The sequence below is a fragment of the Malaya genurostris genome, chromosome 2, assembly GCF_030247185.1.
Source record: "Malaya genurostris strain Urasoe2022 chromosome 2, Malgen_1.1, whole genome shotgun sequence".
NCBI classification, from domain to species: Eukaryota; Metazoa; Arthropoda; class Insecta; order Diptera; family Culicidae; genus Malaya; species Malaya genurostris.
The window spans coordinates 152,521,620-152,548,424 of NC_080571.1; the positions used below are offsets into that span (position 1 = coordinate 152,521,620).

A 26,805-nucleotide genomic window follows, 5' to 3' on the forward strand; every position below is an offset into this window, starting at 1 on the left:
CTTTTATACCCTCTTGCACAAAGAAGCTCTTCAAACGTTTATTGCAATATTCACCGCCACCATCTGATCTTATTACTTTAGGTTTACTCCCAAAAAATGTTTCTGCGTACCTAACGTACTCCACTAATTTGTTCGGCGCATCTGACTTTTTGGTTAACAGATACACGACGGTATATCTACTGTAATCATCAATTACAGTCATCGGATAACGACTGCCGCTTGGTGTGGATGTGTGCAGTCTGTGTGCACTAAATCGAACACTTCCTATGTTTTCTTTGCCGCAACTTTCGATATCGGTGTCCTAGAAAGTTTGCCTTCGATGCACGGCTCACACGTCAAGCGAATTCCACAGTCCTTCAAAACCATTCCATTACTAAGTTTGTCTTTAAACATCTTCTCCACAATAGCTGGATCTCGGTGTCCAAATTCTCTGTGCCACTGATGTTGGCACCATTCGTTGTGCCTCTTGCACTGCGCTTGCAAAACAGATTCCGAAATTCCCATGATGTACAAACTTCCATTACGATCACCTTTGGCAACAAGTTTACCAGCATCGTCAAAAATCTCACAGATAGTTTGCTTGAAAACAACTGAAAACCCTTTCTTCGTCAACTGTGCCACAGATAACAAGCTACTGTTCAATGTTGGCACGAACAAAACATCTTTAATAATAACTTCCGTAATACCGTTACATCCGCGAACACTATTTAACTTGCAATCACCTGATCCAAGAGACTTTATCGTGGACCCGTTTGCTAAAATCACATAAGAAGATCCATCCTCTTTGAAAGATGTAAACAAAGATCTGTCATTCGTCATGTGTAGACTGGCACCGCTATCGACTACCCAGCGACGCTCAGTTCGCTCATCGCTAGCCAAAAAAAGAACTGAACTCGAGTGCTCCGTAGTAGCCTGTTTGGCTTTCGGGTTAACCTTTTGTTTTTCTTCACTACTCTGTTTCTGTTTTTCCTGCAACAGACGGCAGTTTCTGCGCAAATGTCCCTTTTTCTTGCAGAAGAAGCAAGTTTTCTCTGCAGCAGCAGCAGCAGCAGTACTAATATTATTTTTTGTCTGGCTTTTCATCGCTTTTGCATCTCCGATGGATATACCGCCCCGCTCTTTGCGCCTTTCATACTCATCGAGTAATTTAGATTTAACCAATTCAACCGTCAAATCCTCATCGGGACGACTCTCGAGTGCCGTTATAAGCCCACTGTATGAATCAGGAAGACTTCTCAGAATCATTGCTATTTTCAGTGAATTTTCTAAATCCTGACTAGCATTCTCCAACCGATCACATAGGTCCTCTATATCGAACAAATGACTTTCGATATCTCCACCTTCGCGCAGATTCAAATTACAGAGCCGTTTCAGCAGTGAAACCCTTGAGGTAATAGTTACCTTCTCATGATATCTCTGCAGCTGATCCCAAAATTCCCGAGCGCTTGCTGCTGTTTTCACAAGGCTATATTGGTTGTCTTCAATACACAAACCCATCGTAGCCTTTGCCTTCTTGTCGTCCGTAGTCCATTGCGGTGTTACCGGCTCCGGCTTCGCACCATCAATTACGTACCACAGATCCTCCCTGGTTAGCAGCATTTCCATTCGAAATTTCCACGTTTGCCAAATCTGATTGTTCAATTTGGCAAATTTACTATCTGTATCCATGTCGCTCCGGATACAAACAATTCCGGCACAAACGTAAATAAACTACCGAAAAAAACGAACGAATTTTTCTCCACGAAAATTCACGATTCTTTCGCAACTTCCACTGGGCCCATAACCTGTGGGTTTAGCAGAACTGATTTACAGTGGACTACGCGACCGCAGGAATGAAACCGATAGGGAAATTAATGAATACGACGGAATTAACTGTATAAAAGACGTGGCACGTTTGGAACAACTTTTATTAGTAATGACACCCGCTTGCACGCGGCGGGCAGATTTTTCCCCAGACGGCTGGCTATGTCTGCCAGCCAATTTTGACGGATTTCTGGCAGAATTCCAGCAAAAGTCTGGCAACATTGCAACAACCGTTTCCGGCAGAGAATTTCGCCTAGCGGTTATTAACGGTTCTGTTGCTGCCAGATGCTTGCCATACAAGATTTGCAGAACCGTTTTGAATCGGTTCTACATATTTAGCGTCTTGGTTTCATTTTTTCATTAAAAAGTACATATGAAAGGAAATAAATTATTGCCCTTCATACATACTACTTATGAAAATGTTATTGCCAATAACAGTGCTTTCTCACTACCAAACATACACATTTTTCAATCTCATTTAACTCGTCTCAAGATTCGTTTTTTTTTTTGTATGTACATGCGGGATTGGCAAACATCAAATGAAGTCGAATAAAAAAAAAGAAAAAAGAAGGAAGAGAGAAGTAAACAAGACACATACGGCGAGATAATGACGCAATTTCACCTGAACAATTTTGACAGCAGCCGGAATGCAGCCAGTCGTCTGACGGTGGCCAGAATTCCTCACAAGAGGGCAGTTACGATCAAAGTTATTTCAATACAGGGTTTCCAGATTAGCGAGTAATATATACAGGTATAACAAATACATTATAGGAACGAGGGAACCGTTGCACTCCCAACAAAATTCACCCATTCTAAGAAAGTCGTAAAACACGTTGGAGTTTGTACGGAAATTTTTGAACTAGCTGAAATGTGCGCAAAGTTTGGAGCTACTTCAGCAAACTATTCTACTATTTCGAAAATGATGAGTGATGTTCATGATTTGCATATGATCAAAGACATCATATTAACACGATATCCAGCTCTCACATTTCCCGAACAAATCATTGATAACATCCTTTTTCGCAAATATGGTGCCCTCAGGCGAGTCCGCATCGAATCTCGTACATAGAAGCAGGGGAGAGAAATGTCAAATTCGTGCGCGCCAAAATAACAGCACTGCGCACCCATACAATTGACATGATATATTGAATGTGATGCCGTGCGATGGCGTTGTTGAACTGAAGATTGATTCCGCTCCAAGCTGACAGGGTCTGATATGATGCTACTCAACGAGAAAAACGATATGGCTAAGATACTACTCGTTTTACCACATTTGACTACTTACAATGGGAGAATGGTAATTATAACTAATAGTTGCTTATTATATATTTTTGCTCAATTCCACTTCCTTTTATCATTTCAATAATTAAGTACTTTTTGTTTCGATATTCCTTTTGATTGCTTGAATATTTTTTTAGATTCATATGGCATATGAGCGCATCCATGGTACCATCTTCAATAAGAAAGTTGACTTGAGAAAAGTATTCGCCAAAGGTCTCACGCTCAATCAGCATGTTTTTAAAGAAGTTTCGGATGGTAAGCAGATATGACTGAAAATAAAGAACGAAACAGACCTTATTTGAAACATTTGTTATTTTTGCAGATTACATAAGACAGGGTGGCAAGTGAATTAGCGATTTAAATTTCCGGGTTTTTTCCCGGTTTTCCCGTTGCGCGAGACTAAAATTTCCCGTTTTTTTATATTTTGTAGTAAAAGGATTCAATAATAGTGAGTGCTTTTTGCATGTGTTCAACGATCATTCTTCAAACCAACAAACGTTCTGAAAGACGCAACTTATTTGTATACACACTCAAAGAACTCGATTACTTTCATTTCCATTGAGAAGAATAGAGAGCTATCATTCTTCAATAAAGAACTTCAGTTCACTCAATCTTCGAGGAGAACTAGTTTTTTTGGACCGTTCGCGGACTGACCATCTCTAGTGTATTCTAATACTTTTTTAGCCTGGTATAGTCTGAAAAAAGTATTAAGTTAAAAATTAAAAATGAATGAACTAAAGAACAACACTCCTCTCGCAAACCCGATTCCTTCTAACAACCAGTGGTGTCTCGTGACCAAATTTACGGGTTGTGCACTGCCCCTATGGTATGATATCAGAACCGTTTCGACGTTGCAACAGAGACAGCAATTTGTTTTCAACTGCCATAAGCATAAGCCACTGAAGCCTCACCTGAATGTGTGCATACAAGTTCTCACAGAGCCTATTCGACCAGTTGTGCAGTGCACGAGGTGCACATGAGGACGCCATTGCTAACAACATATACGATATTCTTTCAGAGTTGGGTTTTGGCTAGAGAACAAAATCCTTCTAGAATTCTTAAAGTGTACGCTTGTCACTTTGGAAAAACAACAATCTATTTCTCAATCATCGACAATCTTCAACTGCTCCTTCGTCCACATCAATATCCTCATCATAGCTGATAATCTTCGAAAAAAAATTAACATAGATTCACTGAACAGGTTCTTACGAACTCTGAAAAACTAATTTCAGCGATTTGTTTTAGTCTTTGTTAAGACGTAAGGCCGTCTTGAGCTAGTTTTAATATGATCAGTATCTAACGGGAAAACAGATTAGAAAACTGACATGTGAACACAATGATGTAAATGAAAACCGCGAAAATGTTACCGCAGAGACGAGACTCGAACCCGTAGCTAACTCCTAACCGGGGAAATTGTTTTACCAATTAAACTACCCTGCATATGAAAACACATGAAGAAAAAGTCCAATTGATTGGTCGAAAACTAAGCATGCTTCGCTGTACTTAGCCACCACGGTATTCACTTACAGTCCCGTATCGACGGAAACAAATTCAACAGAAACACATACAATGATCACGAGTCTATTTCTACCCATCTGTTCTTGCCGCACGATACTGATTCGAGACTTTTGTTTTTGTCTATTTCGCTATCTACGAAGTAACAACACACGATAGTTTCATCAATCGATTTAATGGATCTCCACTAGTGTTAGGTAGCAGCAGTGACGATTGTATGATCTCAAACACAATGGTAAAGGTACACAAACCTTTTATTGACCTTCAACGATTTGTTAGTTTTCCAATCTGTTTCCCCGTTAGATACTGATCATATTAAAACTAGCTTAAGTCGGCTCTATGTTACGTCTTAACAAAGACTAAAACAAATCGTTGAAGGTCATTAAAAGGTTTGTGTACCTTTACCATTGTGTTTGAGATCACACAATCGTCACTGCTGCTACCTCACACTAGTGGAGATCCATTAAATCGATGGATGAAACTATCGTGTGTTGTTACCTCGTAGATAGCGAAATAGACAAAAACAAAAGTCTCGAATCAGTATCGTGCGGCAAGAACAGATGGGTAGAAATAGACTCGTGATCATTGTATCAGTACTCATTGTATGCGTACTGAACTTCTAGTTCAAACACAAAATTGCCTTCAATATTTCATTTGTTGTATTAGGAAAATTATGATGCTGAAAATTGTTACTAAGACTCGGACATTGACTAGTCCGAGTCTTAGTAACGATTTTCAGCATCATAATTTCCCGGATTTGCACTAAAATTCCCGACTTTCTCCCGGTTTTCCCGGTGAAACCAAATTCCCGACATTTTCTCGGTTTTCCGGATTTTCCCGGTCACTTGCCACCCTGATAAAAGGATGTCTTCCTATAATGATTAAATTATCCCGCAAGGGCATAAAGCATAAGGAAACAATGGAGCCGATTATTGGTATAGAAGCTGAACTAGCTCCATTAATTAGATGGATTTCGGACTCTCAATCCATCCAGGATTATAACGCACCTGTATCGCATATTTTTTGTCAAAGCGAAGATTTGTTTGTATATCTATCTCTTTGTGCCATTATTCCCTGTGGAAAGGAATCAATTAACGCTATCGATACATTCTTTAAATCGTTCGCAGTGTTTAATTTGCGAATTTCGGTAAACTTTTTAAAAATTGGAGATTTTCTGGACGTGTTTGCCTACCAAATTATATCATACAGTAATCGTTCGACCGTTCAGAATTTGTGTTCTTTGTTCATTGAAAGCGAAAATGAAAAAAAAAATATTGTAACGTGCAGGTTTCGTAAATTTGACACTAATAAATACTCTAAATTATTGCTTATTCCATTTCTTCTCAAATTTCTAGCACTGAGCACTTTTTTACCCATTTTCTCCAACTGAAATCTGAGTGTAAAATTACTCATATTTTGACATACGGACAGTACTCACTTTTGAATAAAAGTCTTCTAAACATTAAAAAAGTTTTCCCAGTTTTGTCCGATATGGATAGTATAGTACTCATTTACGAGTACTTTCATTTAACCGTGTATATCAAAAAGGGACCCGCTTGTGAGGAATTCTGGCAACCGTCAGAAGGCTGGCTGCATTCCGGCAGCTGTCAATATTGTCCAGGCGAAATTACGTCATTATCTCGCCGCACGTGTCTTGCTTATTTCTCTCTTCCTTCTTTTTTTTAATTCGACTTCATTTGATATTTGTCAAGGGGCAAATCACTCTAAACTCTAGACAATCTCATACTAATAAACTCATGTCATTCCAAAATAATTTCCTCTAATCTCATAAGTTTGGGTAACTTAAAACTAATCCAACCTAATTTTGCCTAATCTTGTTTGAAGTGTATCTGTCATTCGAACTCCCACGCAGAGATGCCATTTATACAGATTTTTACATGCGCATACAGATTTAATACAGAGTACAGATTTTATACAGATTTTTCAAATTAAATACAGATTTATACAGATACCACAAAAAGTAAGAAAGAAATAATGAAACTTTTCTATCTGAGCGTGTTTGATCGCCCATATTAAAATGAATTTTTTTTCGTGCAGCTGTTTAATGATGAACGCTGATATTCATTTATATCATAATTTGAAACCAATTTGAATGATGTTCAAGGAAGTCATGGCGTCATGAAACTTTATTGTCAGACTGAAAAGTTGTATGACCTGATTTGACGTTGCGTATTGGGCGTTTGAATTCCATGTTTGAATTCCAAGTCATCATTTTCAAACGAAAAAAGTATATGGATTTACAATTCAATTGTGGTTAATAACAAAAACAATTAAATTTCGTCGTTGAATGTTCTTGTCAGTGCGGCAAGGACTTACGATATAAAGGAATGCTCCTTGCATCTGCCATTCTATAACAATAATCTAATGGAATAACATCTTTAAGGTGACCGTGGACAGAAGCCAAGGAAAATAAATGTAAAAGTATTGGTGAAAAAATAGTTTTTCATATAGTAATCGTATTTGTGAGTAGAGAGGAATGAAATATCAATATTTGTGTGCTGAAAAGAATACAGGTGCAAGAACAAAATGTAAACATTGAAACTATTCAAATCACTTAGCAGAACAGAGTAGACTTATCTCATCTTCATGCTCATTCTGGAGACCAAAAGAATATGATTGTGCCAAAGAAGATAGTTTACTGTTTGCCTTCGCTTGGTTCTTGGCATTTTTCTTATATTACATAGTAAAGAGCTGAAGCTGTTACAATATATTTTTAAACAGCAACCTTCCTCTGACATGTTATATATAAAGCTCCCATATTCAAAAAATACAAACCTGGAAAGCAATCTCACCCAGAGGACATTCAAGTGGCTCTTGACGAGAGGGCTTGATGACAAATCGGCTATTTGCTCTGAAAAGATTTATCATGCAAATTTGAAGATATAATTTCATATATTGACGAAAATATTTTAAAAAATTTACCTATTGATACCAAATTATTGGATCCAGTACAGTTTCTAAATTCCGTGATATTGTTTTGAACCGGCACTTCTGGCAGTTCTTCCACTGTTTGAACTGATGAGTCCCGCACATACTCTCTACTAGTGATGGGCAGAACCGTTCATTTAAAAAAACCATTCAGCCACTGTAGCACTTCTCCTATGTAGTGACTGAAAGCCAAACAGGTCACAACTTGACAGGACCATTGTAAGGATTAATGTAGTGATGGGCAAAACCGTTCATTTTGAAAGAACCGTTCAGAACTTAACAGTTAACTCAAAAGAACTAGTTCTTTCGTTCTTTCGCTAGTTCTTTTGATTTAACTGTTTAGTTCTGAACGGTTCTTTCAAAATGAACGGTTTTGCCCATCACTACATTAATCCTTACAATGGTCCTGTCAAGTTGTGACCTGTTTGGCATTCAGTCACTACATAAAAGAAGTGCTACAGTGGTTGAACGGTTTTTTTAAATGAACGGTTCTGCCCATCACTACTCTCTACCCAAAACACACTCTATCAACGTATTCCATCTATTTTTCTATTGATTTTCGCGAATGAGAAATTCTTAGATGGAAGAGGCATTTTGAAAAGATTGCAATACTTGAATTGTTTGTTTTTTTTTGAATCCATAGCGACGGTAACTAAGACAACAGGGTTGCGGATAACTTGGAGGGGAAGCAATGTTTGAAATGGAAATAAGGGAAATGTTATCGTTTTTTTTTTATAAATATTAAAATTTTAGATGGTGACGTACGAAAGTAATTTTGATCCGTAATTCTAACTATATCAACATGCGATTAATTGAAAATAATGCCAGTTTTAGTGCATTGCAAGGTTTTTCTCTCTAATTATGTATGGCATCACTGCCAATATAAAAGGGTGGTATTACCAATACTAAAGCAGGCCGGCAAACTTTTTATCGTGGATTTTTGTAAAATTTTGAAAACCAGAAATATGAGTTATTCAAAGGTTTTATAATAAAATGTTTAGATCAGAGGATAAGTTTACCGGTGAAGAACAACTCAAAAGTGTTTCATAAAGCTTACTTATGTCACAGAGCTATAAACAGCAGTTAAAATCTTGAGGTGAGTGAAAAATAATAACATTCTAAGAAGAAACCTTCTAATGAAGGTCCGAAAAAGTTTTGCACAAATCATTCTTCAGAGTTGATAGTTTATCGTAAACATATATCAATATGATGAGTGAGTATGTCACCAAATTGCAGTAGCAATTCTACGCAACATGTTTACTCCTACGCGTAGAAAAATTGTGTTTCATGGTTTGTTTACGTCAAGATCAAGGCAAAATAGCGGAAGGTGGAGTGGGAGGGTAGGTGGTTTCTTGGTTGCCATTTGTGGCTCGCTTCCATAGTCACCTTAAACATAATTTTATTTCCGAAATTTCCATGCATTAGTGAATACAGATAAATACAGATTTTTATACAAAGCAATACAGATTTTCTATGAAAATATCTGGCATCTCTGCTCCCACGTTTACAGCTTCTTATGTCAAAATAATGCTTTTTCAGATCTCGGCTAAACTTCTCTAATCCCATTCTAATCCAGCGAGATCCCTGCTAAACTTTTTTACTCCTGGTAAAACTTGTTTGAGTTCAGACAAAGTTTAGAGTGATTTGCCCCTTGATATTTGTCAATCCCGCATGTCCATACAAAAAACGAATCTTAAGACGAGGTAAATGAGATTGAAATATGGGTATGTTTGGTAGTGAGAAAGCAATGTTATTGGCAATAACATTTTCCATAATTAGATATGTGAAAGGCAATAACTTATTGCAAGGGGCAAATCACTCTAAACTTTGTCTGAACTCAAACAAGTTTTACCGGGAGTAAAAAAGTTTAGCAGGGATCTCGCTGGATTGGAATGGGATTAGAGAAGTTTAGCCGAGATCTGGAAAAGCATTATTTTGACATAAGAAGCTGTGAACGTGGGAGCAGAGATGCCAGATATTTTTCATAGAAAACCTGTATTGTTTTGTATAAAAAATCTGTATTTATCTGTATTCAGAAAGGAAATTTCGGAAATAAAATGATGTTTGAAGATGTTATTTCATTAGATTATTGTTATAGAATGGCAGATGCAAAGAGCATTCCTTTATATAGTAAGTCCTTGCCGCACGGACATGAACATTCAACGACGAAATTTAATTGTTTTTGTTATCAACCACAATTGAATTGTAAATCCATATACTTTTTTCGTTTGAAAATGATGACTTGGAATTCAAACATGGAATTCAAACGCCCATTACGCAACGTCAAGTCAGGTCATACAACTTTTCAGTCTGACAATAAAGTTTCATGACGCTGCACGAAAAAGTTTTCATTTGAATATGGGTAATCAAACAAGCTCAGACGGAAAAGTTTCATTATTTCTTTCTTACTTTTTGTGGTATCTGTATAAATCTGTATTTAATTTGAGAAATTTGTATAATATCTGTACTCTGTATTAAATCTGCATGCGCATGTAAAAATCTGTATAAATCGCATCTCTGCGTGGGAGCTCGAATGACAGATACACTTCAAACAAGATTAGGCAAAACTAGGTTGGATTAGTTTTAAATTACCCAAATTTATCTAGACTAGTTGGGATTAAAAGAGATTAGAGAAAATTGTTTTGGAATGACATGAGTTTATTAGTTTGAGATTATCTAGAGTTTAGAGTGATTTGCCCCTTGACTTATTGTCTTTCATATGTACTTTTTTGAAAAAATAAAACCAAGACGCTAAAAATGAGGAACCGATTCAAAACGGTTCTGCCAATCTTATATGGCAAGAATCCGACAGAAACAGAACCGATAATAACCGCTAGGCGAAATTCTCTGCCGGAAACGGTTGTTGCATTGCTGCCAGACTTTTGCCGGAATTCTGGCAGAACTCCGGCAAAAATGGCTGGCAGACATAGCCAGCCGTCAGGGGGGAAATCTGCCAGCCGCATACAGGTGGGTGGCTGCATTCCGGCTGCTGTCAAAATTGTTCAGGCGAAATTGCGTCATTATCTCGCCGTATGTGTCTTGTTTATTTCTCTCTTCCTTCTTTTTTTTATTCAACTTCATTTGATGTTTGTCAATCCCGCATGTACATACAAAAAACGAATCTTAAGACTAGTGAAATGAGATTGAAATATGTGTATGTTTGGTAGTGAGAAAGCACTGTTGTTGGCAATAACATTTTCATAATTAGTATGTATTAAGGGCAATAATTTATTTCCTTTCATATGTACTTTTTAATAAAAAAATGAAACCAAGACGCTAAAAATGTAGAACAGATTCAAAACGGTTCTGCCAATCTTATATGGCAAGAATCTGGCAGAAACAGAACCGTTAATAACCGCTAGGCGAAATTCTCTGCCGGAAACCGTTGTTGCATTGTTGCCAGACTTTTGCCGGAATTCTGGCAGAACTCCGGCAAAAATGGCTGGCAGACATAGCCAACCGTCTAGGGGGAAATCTGCCCGCCGAGTACAAGTGGGGGATCACTCCTGCGATTCACGAGGGACATCACAGTGAAGTGCGGTGGCAAAAAGGTTACTAAGAGCAAATATTCAGCAGCTGAAAGTTTCATATGGAAGATTTATAATAGAACTGAAACTGGAACAAACGTATCCTCAGCATGCCGTTTAAGATTTATTTATTCGAACAGCTCTGTCAAATTCTCGGTTAATTTTTCAAAAGGGCGTATAAGCAAGTGACAGTTTCTCTTTAATCACTCTCTCTTTCGATTATTGTGATGTGATTAAAAAGATATTCTTTGATATCACTATTCTGTTTGAAAGTCGAAAGTTTCGGGAATCATTTCATGCAAAGAGTTGAGTGATAAACGTGGAAACCGCTTGGTAATTAATAGAAGAGAAAGTAAACAAGGAGAAACTGTCACTTGCTTATTCGCTCTTTTGAAAAATTAAACGAGAATTAAAACTGGCCAGAGATGCCAACTTGTACGCGGCGGGCAGATTTTCCCCCAGGCGGCTGGCTATGTCTGCCAGCCATTTTTGCCGGAATTCTGCCAGAGTTCCGACAGCAGTCTGGCAACAATGCAACAACCGTTTCCGGCAGAGAATTTCGCCTAGCGGTTATTAACGGTTCTTCTCTGTCGGATTCTTGCCATACAAGATTGGCAGAACCGTTATGAATCGGTTCTAAATTTGAAGCGTCTTAGTTTTATTTTTTCAATGAAAGATACATATGAAATAGAAGATATATACTAATCATGGAAAATGTTATTGCCAATAACAATGCTTTCTCACAACCAAACATACCCATTTTCAATCTCATTTACCTCGTCTCAAGATTAGTTTTTTGTATATTTTGTGTTCCATTATACATGTTCTTTTTTGTAGTTTGCACGAAATGAAGCATATTAATTGAGATACCACCGAACAAGCATAGAATTAATCCTAAGTTCCAAAAATTCCTAATCCAAAAATTCGTGTTACGGACGAATATCGATTCAGCATAATATAAATGAAAAATGTCGATAAGGAAGTGAGGAGGAAATATACATATGAGCCAAGAGCCACCGAGAATAAATATCACGTGTCGTGAGAAGAAACGGATTGATCATTGCCTTCGTTTTAAAATCGATACCGTGAAGAACAGTTCCGTTGGGCATAGCCACCTGTTGAAAAAAAATTGAGTATCGTGGAACGATTGAGCGTTTTTGGTTGTCGGTTAAAATTATAAAAACCCGCCTTGAGAAGTCTCGCTGGGCACGTGACGAATACCGCTGGTTTGCATGCGGGTGTGATCCGTTCCGCTCGCTTGGCGCGTAAACAAACTCAGTCAGGGAAGAAACTAAATCCGCCCGTGACCCGTTACATTTGGCGCCCAACTACAGGTCATATAAGGCAATTTGGAATAAATAATTTGAATATATAAGAAAAACATAATTTCAACTATTCTAGAAAATTCGAGTTACAGTAGAACTTATCTGTACTTACGGTTTTAGAAAAATTGGTTAGGTAGTAGTAATACGGGTTGGGATAATTAGTTAGAAATTTCGCTATTACAAGTTGCAGTACACAGTCGACGGAGAGAAACCTAAAAGAACAAAAATATTAGTTACTATTTAGTATACGTATTCATTTGGATTTTTGTCATTTTTATTGTATATATACACAGCAAATAAAATTGTAATTACCAGTCTCGTAATACACTGCGACGTTCAAACAAAATCGACGTAATTTAATTGACGATGTGAAATCAGATTTTTGGTTATATATTTAAAGCCATAGCGTAATATTATGCATAAAAGATGTACTCAAATAAAAACGCCGAAAGAGCAAAATTTTACACATTGTTCCGTGTAATATCACAGCGAAAAGAATGCACATAAACCGTGTTGAAAATTTACCAGAATATTACATAGATGTTTTGTGATATATTATCGATACAGTGTACATATACACAAAAGTGTGTAATATTCACACAAAAGTGACGCAGAGCTCTTATGTGTGCATTGTTTTTCATTTCATGGCGTCAGTTATGTGAATTTGTTTATCTGCGTGCTCTTGTGCAAATCGGTACCAACATGTGAAAAGGGCATAAGTCAAAATGTCACGTTTCGAGAAATTTGAAGTTGAATTGCACAGGCATTCATTTAAATGCTATTTAATATAGATGATTTAATTTCACGAACAAATCGACTTAACTGCTGTTAAACTTCACTAGGCACATATCAATATATGCGAAACGTACATATTCCTATGTTTCACCATGAAATTATAAAGATTTCGCGATACGCCCGTTTGAGTTTGATTTACACGATAAGACCTGTACCAAAGTCCTTTTTTGAATGACAGTTTCCGATGTGCCCTAAACAAATGACTTTATTCATTTATTGATAAATATGTTTGCGTTATGCCCTAGGTATGAATATAATGATTAAATTGATTGGAAAAAAATAGATAAGAGCGAAGCAATGTAAAAAGTTTTGTCAACATGATTACACATTATTGAAGGTAATTTCTCTCCATAATAATTATAGTTCACAATTGAAAAAAGTGCATTTATTGATATTAACAGTTGATACTAAGAACAAAAGAGACATGCTGTTGTTGTTGATACATTGTAAAGAGCACCGGATGGAACAGTATGCAATCACTATTCGAGATCATCAGCTTCACCATCGTCGCTTGGAGGATCTAAATCCGCATCGAAATGATCCAGCTCCTGGTTCTTCTTCTGTCTTCCACGCTTTGGAGCAACTAAATTTTTAAGTAATGTTGCATAGTATTGTTTGTTTTGTATATATGGCATAAGATTTTTCAGGTCAACCAGCTTTTCATGTGACAGAGCCTCTTCTGGTTCATTCGCAATAGGATTGAGTACCGGCAAAGAAAGACTTTTATTCCGAAAAATGTTCGTATCACCCATTACAAAAACGTCATAGTCATCGACTTGCACGTTCGTTTTGTAGTACACATGTCCTGGAGAAGTACTACGATACTCAAACAGGAAGATGTCTTTGAACTTCAATGGTTTGCCGTTCATGTTTTGTTTTGGCCGATGATAACGTTGGTAAAGGGATTTTAGTCCCAGGAATTGCGACTGCTCGAGTTCGACAACTTCGAAGGGAACTTTTCGCTTAATTTGTGAAATAAATACGGCCCAATCTCTTGGCGTTTCTATGTTCATCGTATTTCTTTTTTTAGCTCTTTCTATTGCTGCATGGACAGAATCGACTTCCATATGGGAGTGGCCAGATACCATGAATTTATGACGAATGATTATTTCTTTATCTGAGCGGTAGAATTGCTCAACCAGAAACGAGAATGCCATACATACGGCAAAGTTGTGATTCTGACCACTACATCTATCGGAATATAAATTTATTTCTGTTGTAGGGTGGTTTACTCCATTTTGCAATTCGTGTTTGATTTGGTTTTGAATATTATATATCAAGCACGATCCGATTTCTTGTGAGCCTCTTCTGGCAATAGATTCGTTCCAAAGGTAACATGTAGCTTTATTTTTCCCACGATGTGTGCTAAATATAGTGAGGTTGAGAGTATAGAGTTGGCGAGAGTAAAAAGCTTGTCCACACAGTAAGAATGGTGTAGGTAAACATTTTTGCAAGTCGAATGAAATTGTTAGAATAGAATTATCAGTTTTAGCTGCTGCCACATCTGATTTTTTGAACTTGTAAACGAGCATTGCGCATTCTTGGTGAGTTTTTTGCCAATTTTGAATCTCCAATATTTTTGATTCGTTTTCGCGACCTTCAACATTATATTATATTTATCACATTCTCCGCAGGTATCGTTTTTCGGTTTCCGGAAACTAAAATTGAATTTTTTGAAAATCAATCTGTACGTATTGTAGTGGACGGGCTCTATTTGATCAGTGACGCATTTCGCTTTGAACATATCATACATTTTCGCAACATTGAGATCGCTCGACAAGTACAGCTTAGAGGATTTTTCTCTGCTGTAATGCGACGTGTATGCCGGAAAAGACATAATGTGGGATTCTATATACTGGAGAGTATCTTCGCTAACCGGATTCTTATTGCAATTATTTAATCGTTTATCATCACTGGAAACTCCATCTCCTTCAATCTTTTTCGTAGCTAGAACTCGTACTTTTTTCTCTTTAATATCAAACGTCGCCAAGAACATTTTTTTACACACGTGGACTCGTCCACCGTATCCAGGTAGGTAATACTTGTGCGAATAGCCTCTCCTTGAGTTAATTACCTAAAAGAGAAATATTTACTAATGGCTTTCGTTATTCTATTTTTACATTTACGCGATGATACGCCACAGACGATATTTAGATGTGGTTACTAAGAAACTGGTTTTGTGCAGAAGATGTTAGCTTCAGAAGATTCGTTAGTAACTTTTTACGTAAATTTTCATCATACTTCAAATTACACTGACGTGGACAGCTACAAGGAGCTCGAGTTTCTCTTGCTGGGACGTGTTCTCCATTAATTCGAGTGTACGATAGCCCCTTTTCCTTTAATGCTTTTCTTTCCGCAAATTCACAGCATCTCGTGCGACGTTTCAATTCTTCACTTTTTCCCAGTTCTTCAAAAACTATATCGTCTTCGACTATAGGAACACAGGTGTCTATAGTGAATCATCAGAAATATTATTGTAAAATATTAGATTTTATAGGAAAAATTACCAGAATGGTCTTTCGAAGGTCCCGGTACAACTGAAGCATTATCTAGGATTTCTATCTTTCGCTTTCTTCGAGACATTACTAAATTAATAATTTCCCATTAAAATTTTTATTTTTATTGAAATGATTGCATAGTTTTTTACCGTGAGGAATGTCATCATCAGAATCGCCATCCTCATCTTGATCTCCAATTAATGCGTGGTTATGATACGGTTCAAAATACTCATAAATGGAAAAGTCATTCATGAGAGTAGCGTCTCCTGTATCTACCTCTTGTTTGTCTTGTTCCTCATTCTCAAGGGGTAGCAATTCAAAATCTGTTCCATAATGATCATTTTATCACTATTATGTTACTTGCATTTTTATTGAATACTCATTCATCATATTACCTCTGTGCAGCACTATTTTGCCTTGGTTGTCCTGCGTTAATTTCTGCTGTAGTTCTTTGGAGTTGATAAGCTTTTCTTTGAGTACAAGGTTTATAGGCCCGTTATTTATTGAAATAGTTGTATCTGTGTTGAATTTGGCAGAATCGTGTATTACCAAATCAAGAACAGCGCATGATTCCAAGTTTGAATCACCGTGATTGAATGATAAATCCAACGGTTCATTTACAACCATTGAATTCGATAGATTTAATGGAACAGTGGACGGATTGTCAAATACTTTTGGAGTAGAAGCACGTATGTTGTTGAAAGATAAATTGAAGGTACTCGTTAAATTTGAACAGTTTACGTTTTCGTGTTCAATCCACGGAACTTCTTCGTAACGAATTACTGTTGGCGTCGGTATTAAACTGTGAAACACTGTGTTATCACTTGCACTTTTTGAACCGCACTCACTAACAATTTCTTCTCGTTCTTCGAGGTGCTGAGCTGCATCTGAAAATTTAAACTTCAAATTCAAAATTAATGTAACGCTTATTACGAACCTAATAACAGATCAATGGCGAAATCCATGCTCACAGTCAAATTATAAAATATCCCGATCAATTTTTCACTTTTAAATTCAAATATAACTGAGAAGGTTAGGAAAAATATAAAACTGTTGATTTTTCGGAAAAAGGGCCTATCAACATAGCCTGCGCTTTTGACGTTACGTCTACTGTTCAATAATGGCCGAACGCAAGTTCGTTGCCTATTTAAATTTATTTTCTTTATGCCCTTTAGAAGTTTCACGATTTTGTGATGTTAGTACAACTTATCTATATATATGACTGATGTACTATATGAGAACATGCATATCGTTCTGAAACAAATAAAAACCGATTTGTTTACATTTTGCTGATATGCCCTTTTCACATGTTAGTACCGAAATATAAATTAGTAAGTAACAGTACAAACATTGTGATTTGTTGATTCGATGCAATACAGCAATTTACAATAGAAAATTTCATTAAACGGGTTGATAAATTTTCAATAATTTTTGTAGCTTTCGTTGGTAGTTTCAAACTAAATCTTTTTCCCGTGATACTAGTGGAATATGCAGTACGACATTATGCCTGGTCTGTACCGGTACTAATTGATGTGTGCAATGGATTAAAAACATTTTCACAAACCCGTATGAACGATTTTCAATGTGCAAAAAACGATGTCGCCTATAATGTGTGCATAAAATCTGGGAAACGAATATTTTGGTAACATGATGACTGATGCAGGGCAACAAAAGTATCAATTTAGACGAAACAGCTAAAATCATAATTCGAATTGAATTACTCCAAATCACATTAGCTTTACGATTGATTGATTTGTAATAGCTATTCTATGTATGTATATATGTGTGTTAAGTTATTAATTTGTCGTGAACACTTAAAAATGATTCTTATCACTATCACATTTAAATTTCAGATAATTGAAATGGACATAGTTCATACTTTAAGCAGGTGGAGATTTATAAAAATCATATTAAAACAAATCGCTGTACTAAAACATCACTTTTCTCACATTAGTTGACATGAAATATAGTACGTCAAAAGTCGAATATTCTAACTTTCGAAATTCTGTTACAGGTCGCGATATGTACTACAAATATCCTGCTTTAGTTTCAAAAACTCTAGAGTTTTTTCAGTTATTTTCACTGAAACTTAAGCCTGATAAAGGCACCAGATCAGTTGCAACAATAGTAGGTAAACAACAACAACCAGTTCGAACACTTTTAACCAAACTAGCTAAAATTCAATAGATTTTTTCTTTTACTTGTATTCAAACCAAAACTTGCCATTTATAATGGGACGTGGGACGTTTTGTTAACATTATTAAAAAAGTCTTCGTCGGTCGACCTTCCTTCAACGCAACGTCAAAAATGTTTAATTCTACTAATTTATATCAGAAGACGAAATCGTTTCAGTAAGTAACTCGAATGTCAAAGCTTTTCTTTAATAAAAGATTAAAATAATGAGTAATCTAATAATATATATATATATATATATATATATATATATATATATATATATATATATATATATATATATATATATATATATATATATATATATATATATATATACATATATATATATATATATATATATATATATATATATATATATATATATATATATATATATATATATATATATATATATATATATATATATATATGCTTGTATAGAGAATAAAACAAATGAAAGTTATGCTTACAACCAGAAGGAGAACGACTGATTATAGAGCATTGAATTAATAAATTAAAAATAAATACTCGAATAATGACCGCTGTGTACACAGCAAAAAAAATCTTGTAATTTCACATCGGAAAGTATGCACATAAACTAGGTTTGAAATGTTGCGTACAATTACATTCATTTCACGTTACACGATAACGATGTACTCTTGTATACGTTTTAATCCAAGATCGACGTATTACTAAAAAAACACAAAGCTGAGCAACGTAACAAATAACAACGGAATGCGGAACAACGTAATGAAAAATACGTAATTCAGAACTATTTAATCCAGAAGAATTCATAGCATGTTGATACGAAATAAAAATACGGAAAATACTGAAACGATTTCGTCTTCTGATATAAATTAGTAGAATTAAACATTTTTGACGTTGCGTTGAAGGAAGGTCGGACCGACCGACGAAGACTTTTTTAATAATGTTAACAAAAACGTCCCACGTCCCATTATAAATGGCAAGTTTCAGTCGGTGTTGAACAGTCGTTCGCACCGCACGCGTATAGCTCTTGGCTCCTGGAATTTTTTTCTGGCTACCTAGAGTTTCATTGATTCAAGGCTTCAGTCTTTTTCAAGGCTACCTGAATCACTAACTAAGTGATACAAAGAGTGATATTAGAGTGACTAAGTGATACAAAGAGTGATATTAGAGTGACTAAGAAATTAATCAGCCTTTTTTAAGGCTAGCTAGGAGTCTAATCGAAGACTCATTTAGCCTAGTTAATTTAATTTAAAATTTCATTAATTTCAAAAATGCCTGCGTCCAACCGGAAAGGCAACAAGCCTAAGGCTAAAAATAATTCAATACGGAATAAATCACAATCCGTTATTCAACATTTTTCTAATAACATTCACGATCTTATAGAATCTGAATGCAAAAATAAAAGACAACGGACGGATTTCCCTTCCGTTGATCCTATGCCGTCTAACAATATTTACGAGATTCTTCCTGAATCCGATTGTAGCGACATAGAAGAAAATTCTTCAAAAATTCCCAAAATGGACGCTTGTCGTTCTGGGAAGAAACATCAATCTATGCCACCAGTGACGGTGATGATTTCCGACTTCAAAGCATTCCGTACTGAGCTTTCTACTTTTCTCCCGGAAGTAAAAGTCTCATTTCAAATCGGACGAAGAGGAGAATGTCGAGTCTTGGTGGATGGATTGGAAGATTACGAACGTCTTATTCGGTATTTGTCCGAAAAACTTCATAAATTTTATTCATATGATATAAAATCAGACAGACCCTTCAAGGCTGTCTTGAAAGGATTATCAAATGATCAAAGTATTGATGAAATTAAAAATGAACTAAAAGAATTGCTAGGTTTTGCCCCTTCCCAAGTAATACTTATGAAAAAAAGAGCGAATGGTACTTCTAAACCACGCTCTGGAATTTCCCATGAACTTTACCTAATACACTTCAATCGAAGTGATGTAAACAATTTGAAAACTTTAGAAAAAGTACGTTTCATTTCCCACATTAAAATTCATTGGGAACATTATAAACGGCATAATCGTATTGCAAACTTAACGCAATGTCGTCGTTGCCAAGGCTTCGGTCATGGAACCAAAAATTGTCATATGGATATACGGTGTTTGAATTGTGGTAAATCGCATTCGAAAGACGTTTGTCCAATGAATGAAACCACTGATAAATTTTCATGTTCAAATTGCAATGGAAATCATAAATCCAATTATTTGAAATGTCCTGTCAGGGAAAAAAATTTAAACGCTCGTTTGCTTAGACAACAAGTCAAATCAACGACCTTAAATTTACAGAACATACCTGAAAATTCTTCTAAGGCACCTGCCAATTCGTCTTCTAACGAAAACAATTTATTGACAGGTAGATCGACCTCGTCATCATCTTCTTCTAATGTCAGTTATGCTGGTATATTAGGTAGAAATCTATCTCCTATTTCTTCTAATGTAAATAATCAAAACACAGGACCGCCTTGCAGTTCTTCTTCTAACGAAAACAATTTATTAATAGGTAGAAAGGCCAAATCATCTTCTTCTAATGGCAGTCTACCTACAAATATTCCTTCTTTAAATGAAGTCGATTTAGGCGATATAACTGAAAATAAAATGATCTACCTACAAGATCAACTTTTTCAAATGATCATCCAAATGAATTCGACTTCATCACTTTTTGAAGCATTTCAAATCGGATGGAAATTTGCAAATAATATTATAATGAATTTAAAATTTAACAGTGATGTTAAATAATTATTTGAATATTTTAAATTGGAATGCTCGATCTTTGAAATCGAGTGAAGATGAATTTTATAATTTTCTCAAAGTTCACAAAATTCATATTGCCATTGTGACAGAAACTTTTCTTAAACCAAATGTAAAATTGAAAAGTAATCCACATTATGTGGTTCATCGATTTGACAGGTTTACTGGAATTGGTGGTGGAGTTGCCATTTTTGTCCAACGGCAAATTAAACATCGAATTTTACCTTCTTTCAATACTAAAGTTATTGAAAGCTTGGGAATCGAAGTTGAAACCATTCATGGAATTTATTTCATCGCTGGAGCATATTTGCCATTCCAATGCACCGGCGAACAATTAAATTTCTTTAAAGGCGATTTGCAAAAACTTACAAGATATCGATCGAAATTTTTCGTAATAGGGGACTTAAATGCTAAGCATGTCCAGTGGAATTGTAGGCAAAATAACAGTAATGGTAAAATACTTCATAATCAACTCTCAGCTGGTTACTTTACAGTTCTTCATCCCAGTAATCCTACTTGTTTCTCTTCCGTGAAAAACCCGTCTACAATTGATCTGGTTCTAACAGATCAAAGTCACATTTGTAGTGAACCGATTACTCATGCTGATTTTGACTCAGATCATCTTCCTGTAACATTCAGACTTTCCAACGAAGCTATAATTAATCCAATTAGTTCTATTTTCAACTATCATAGAGCTAATTGGTTGGATTACAGATCTCACATTGAAAATCATGTGGATCATGAAACTATTTTAGAAAATTCTGCGGATATCGACACAGCAATTGATAATTTGAATCATTATATTATCGAAGCTAGAAATCTTTCAGTTCCCAAAGCTCAAACTAAATTAAATTCTCCTATCATCGATGACAATCTTCAACTGCTCATTCGGTTGAAGAATGTTCGTCGACGACAATATCAACGTTCTCGTGATCCTGCTATGAAAAACATAGTTAAGGATTTACAAAAAGAAATTAAACATAGATTTACTCTTTTGCGAAATGAAAATTTCGCTAAAGAAGTTGAACAAATTAAACCATATTCTAAACCTTTCTGGAAACTTTCTAAGGTTCTTAAGATACCTCAGAAACCTATTCCTGCTCTCAAGGAAGGAAATCAAATACTTCTTACAAATGGCGAAAAAGCTCAAAAACTTGCTCAGCAGTTCGAGAGTGTCCACAATTTTAATTTGAACGTTGTGAGTCCTATTGAAAATGAAGTCTCACTGAAATATGATCATATTTCAACCCAAGTGTTATCACACGATGACATTATTGAGACGAATTTTGATGAAATTAAATCAATTATTAGAAAACTTAAAAACATGAAGGCTCCTGGTAATGATGGAATTTTTAATATTCTTATTAAAAATCTTCCCGATGTTGCCTTGAGACTCCTGGTTAAAATTTTCAACAAGTGTTTTTCATTAGCTTACTTCCCAAAAAGATGGAAAAACGCTAAAGTAATTCCTATCCTAAAACCTGATAAAAACCCAGCAGAAACATCAAGTTATCGCCCAATTAGCTTACTTTCTTCTATCAGTAAACTTTTTGAAAAAATTATCTTGTTAAGAATGATGACTCATATAAATGAGAATTCAATTTTTTTACCAGAGCAGTTTGGATTTCGTCATGAACATTCAACTACTCATCAACTTGTCAGAGTAACGAACATGATAAAATCAAATAAATCTTCTGGGTTATCCACTGGAGTTGCTCTTCTAGACATAGAAAAAGCATTCGACAGTGTTTGGCACAAAGGTTTAATAGCAAAAATGTCTGATTTCCAGTTTCCTATTTATTTGATCAAAATGATTCAAAATTATTTAACTGATCGTACTCTTCAGGTTAGCTATCAGAATTGTAAATCTGAATTGCTACCCGTACGAGCCGGTGTTCCGCAGGGTTCGAGTGTAGCTCCAATCTTGTATAATATTTTCACTTCTGATCTTCCAAATCTACCCGTTGGTTGTCAGAAATCGCTATTCTGTGACGACACAAGTCTGTTAGCCACAGGTAGAAATCTAAGAGTGATCTGCAGTCGCCTACAAAGAAGTTTAAATATTTTCAGTGATTATCTGTCAAAATGGAAAATTAAACCAAATGCAGCAAAAACGCAATTAATTATCTTTCCTCACAAGCCAAGAGCTTCTTTTCTTAAACCAAACAATAATCACATTCTCAAATTGAATGGCTTGGAATTGACATGGTCTGATCAAGCTAAATACTTAGGTTTAACGTATGACAAAAAACTCACTTTCAAGGATCACATTGAAGGAATCCAGGCAAAGTGTAATAAATATATTAAATGTTTATATCCTCTTATAAACAGAAATTCTAAGCTCTGTCTAAAAAACAAATTGTTAATTTATAAACAAATTTTCAGACCAGCCATGCTTTATGCGGTACCAATTTGGTCAAGCTGTTGTTCCACCAGGAAGAAAACGCTTCAAAGGATTCAGAATAAAATTCTGAAAATGATTCTGAAGCGTCCTCCCTGGTTTAGTACAAATGAGTTACACAGACTCACAAATATAGAACCATTAGATGTAATGTCACATAATATTATAAGCAAATTCCGACAAAAATCGATGCAATCATCAATTGAATCGATTCGCTCTCTGTATTAGTTAGTAAGTTAGTATATAAGTTCCTTTTCCCCATTACACAATACAAGTAGGTTTAGAATTTTCCCTACACAAAAATCTCAGAATTGCGGAAGCAAATGATGTCTTCATGGTAATAACCAAATCATATATATATATATAACAGGGCTGAAAAGTCACCACTTGTGGCTGAACACCCAATTTAAATCTTAATAATTTAATTTTAACTCATATTCCAATAAATAGTTATTAAAAAAAAAAAAAAAAAATGGCAAGTTTTGGTTTGAATACAAGTAAAAGAAAAAATCTATTGAATTTTAGCTAGTTTGGTTAAAAGTGTTCGAACTGGTTGTTGTTTACCTACTATTGTTGCAACTGATCTGGTGCCTTTATCAGGCTTAAGTTTCAGTGAAAATAACTGAAAAAACTCTAGAGTTTTTGAAACTAAAGCAGGATATTTGTAGTACATATCGCGACCTGTAACAGAATTTCGAAAGTTAGAATATTCGACTTTTGACGTACTATATTTCATGTCAACTAATGTGAGAAAAGTGATGTTTTAGTACAGCGATTTGTTTTAATATGATTTTTATAAATCTCCACCTGCTTAAAGTATGAACTATGTCCATTTCAATTATCTGACATTTAAATGTGATAGTGATAAGAATCATTTTTAAGTGTTCACGACAAATTAATAACTTAACACACATATATACATACATAGAATAGCTATTACAAATCAATCAATCGTAAAGCTAATGTGATTTGGAGTAATTCAATTCAAATTATGATTTTAGCTGTTTCGTCTAAATTGATACTTTTGTTGCCCTGCATCAGTCATCATGTTACCAAAATATTCGTTTCCCAGATTTTATGCACACATTATAGGCGACATCGTTTTTTGCACATTGAAAATCGTTCATACGGGTTTGTGAAAATGTTTTTAATCCATTGCACACATCAATTAGTACCGGTACAGACCAGGCATAATGTCGTACTGCATATTCCACTAGTATCACGGGAAAAAGATTTAGTTTGAAACTACCAACGAAAGCTACAAAAATTATTGAAAATTTATCAACCCGTTTAATGAAATTTTCTATTGTAAATTGCTGTATTGCATCGAATCAACAAATCACAATGTTTGTACTGTTACTTACTAATTTATATTTCGGTACTAACATGTGAAAAGGGCATATCAGCAAAATGTAAACAAATCGGTTTTTATTTGTTTCAGAACGATATGCATGTTCTCATATAGTACATCAGTCATATATATAGATAAGTTGTACTAACATCACAAAATCGTGAAACTTCTAAAGGGCATAAAGAAAATAAATTTAAATAGGCAACGAACTTGCGTTCGGCCATTATTGAACAGTAGACGTAACGTCAAAAGCGCAGGCTATGTTGATAGGCCCTTTTTCCGAAAAATCAACAGTTTTATATTTTTCCTAACCTTCTCAGTTATATTTGAATTTAAAAGTGAAAAATTGATCAGGATATTTTATAATTTGACTGTGAGCATGGATTTCGCCATTGATCTGTTATTAGGTTCGTAATAAGCGTTACATTAATTTTGATCTCTTTGGTGTTCTAAGTTTAAATTTTCAGATGCAGCTCAGCACCTCGAAGAACGAGAAGAAATTGTTAGTGAGTGCGGTTCAAAAAGTGCAAGTGATAACACAGTGTTTCACAGTTTAATACCGACGCCAACAGTAATTCGTTACGAAGAAGTTCCGTGGATTGAACACGAAAACGTAAACTGTTCAAATTTAACGAGTACCTTCAATTTTTCTTTCAACAACATACGTGCTTCTACTCCAAAAGTATTTGACAATCCGTCCACTGTTCCATTAAATCTATCGAATTCAATGGTTGTAAATGAACCGTTGGATTTATCATTCAATCACGGTGATTCAAACTTGGAATCATGCGCTGTTCTTGATTTGGTAATACACGATTCTGCCAAATTCAACACAGATACAACTATTTCAATAAATAACGGGCCTATAAACCTTGTACTCAAAGAAAAGCTTATCAACTCCAAAGAACTACAGCAGAAATTAACGCAGGACAACCAAGGCAAAATAGTGCTGCACAGAGGTAATATGATGAATGAGTATTCAATAAAAATGCAAGTAACATAATAGTGATAAAATGATCATTATGGAACAGATTTTGAATTGCTACCCCTTGAGAATGAGGAACAAGACAAACAAGAGGTAGATACAGGAGACGCTACTCTCATGAATGACTTTTCCATTTATGAGTATTTTGAACCGTATCATAACCACGCATTAATTGGAGATCAAGATGAGGATGGCGATTCTGATGATGACATTCCTCACGGTAAAAAACTATGCAATCATTTCAATAAAAATAAAAATTTTAATGGGAAATTATTAATTTAGTAATGTCTCGAAGAAAGCGAAAGATAGAAATCCTAGATAATGCTTCAGTTGTACCGGGACCTTCGAAAGACCATTCTGGTAATTTTTCCTATAAAATCTAATATTTTACAATAATATTTCTGATGATTCACTATAGACACCTGTGTTCCTATAGTCGAAGACGATATAGTTTTTGAAGAACTGGGAAAAAGTGAAGAATTGAAACGTCGCACGAGATGCTGTGAATTTGCGGAAAGAAAAGCATTAAAGGAAAAGGGGCTATCGTACACTCGAATTAATGGAGAACACGTCCCAGCAAGAGAAACTCGAGCTCCTTGTAGCTGTCCACGTCAGTATAATTTGAAGTATGATGAAAATTTACGTAAAAAGTTACTAACGAATCTTCTGAAGCTAACATCTTCTGCACAAAACCAGTTTCTTAGTAACCACATCTAAATATCGTCTGTGGCGTATCATCGCGTAAATGTAAAAATAGAATAACGAAAGCCATTAGTAAATATTTCTCTTTTAGGTAATTAACTCAAGGAGAGGCTATTCGCACAAGTATTACCTACCTGGATACGGTGGACGAGTCCACGTGTGTAAAAAAATGTTCTTGGCGACGTTTGATATTGAAGAGAAAAAAGTACGAGTTCTAGCTACGAAAAAGATTGAAGGAGATGGAGTTTCCAGTGATGATAAACGATTAAATAATTGCAATAAGAATCCGGTTAGCGAAGATACTCTCCAGTATATAGAATCCCACATTATGTCTTTTCCGGCATACACGTCGCATTACAGCAGAGAAAAATCCTCTAAGCTGTACTTGTCGAGCGATCTCAATGTTGCGAAAATGTATGATATGTTCAAAGCGAAATGCGTCACTGATCAAATAGAGCCCGTCCACTACAATACGTACAGATTGATTTTCAAAAAATTCAATTTTAGTTTCCGGAAACCGAAAAACGATACCTGCGGAGAATGTGATAAATATAATATAATGTTGAAGGTCGCGAAAACGAATCAAAAATATTGGAGATTCAAAATTGGCAAAAAACTCACCAAGAATGCGCAATGCTCGTTTACAAGTTCAAAAAATCAGATGTGGCAGCAGCTAAAACTGATAATTCTATTCTAACAATTTCATTCGACTTGCAAAAATGTTTACCTACACCATTCTTACTGTGTGGAC

General features: G+C 35.5%; 2 protein-coding genes across 2 annotated transcripts; both read left to right on the forward strand.

Annotated features, from left to right (window-relative positions):
- The first annotated feature begins 1,666 nt into the window (after positions 1-1,666).
- On the forward strand, positions 1,667-5,960 carry LOC131428907 (uncharacterized). The gene is made up of 7 exons (XM_058592966.1): positions 1,667-1,701; positions 2,575-2,745; positions 2,845-2,848; positions 3,005-3,100; positions 3,222-3,339; positions 5,424-5,746; positions 5,955-5,960. The coding sequence occupies exons 1-7, from the start codon at positions 1,667-1,669 to the stop codon at positions 5,958-5,960; spliced, it is 753 nt and encodes a 250-aa protein (XP_058448949.1).
- Positions 5,961-24,526: 18,566 nt separating this feature from the next.
- Positions 24,527-25,882, forward strand: LOC131432963 (uncharacterized). The gene is made up of 2 exons (XM_058599619.1): positions 24,527-24,774; positions 24,835-25,882. The coding sequence occupies exons 1-2, from the start codon at positions 24,747-24,749 to the stop codon at positions 25,368-25,370; spliced, it is 564 nt and encodes a 187-aa protein (XP_058455602.1). The 5' UTR covers positions 24,527-24,746; the 3' UTR covers positions 25,371-25,882.
- The last annotated feature ends 923 nt before the right edge of the window (positions 25,883-26,805 follow it).

Excerpts from the sequence above, each read along its gene's own strand:
- LOC131428907 (XM_058592966.1), top strand. The coding sequence starts at position 1,667 with ATGTCGCTCCGGATACAAACAATTCCGGCACAAAC. Across the intron at positions 3,101-3,221 it reads CTACTTACAATGGGAGAATG|ATTCATATGGCATATGAGCG; the intron begins GTAATTATAACT and ends ATATTTTTTTAG. Across the intron at positions 3,340-5,423 it reads TTTTAAAGAAGTTTCGGATG|TTTCCGGATTTTCCCGGTCA; the intron begins GTAAGCAGATAT and ends CATTTTCTCGGT.
- LOC131432963 (XM_058599619.1), top strand. The coding sequence starts at position 24,747 with ATGGATTTCGCCATTGATCTGTTATTAG. Across the intron at positions 24,775-24,834 it reads CGCCATTGATCTGTTATTAG|ATGCAGCTCAGCACCTCGAA; the intron begins GTTCGTAATAAG and ends TTAAATTTTCAG.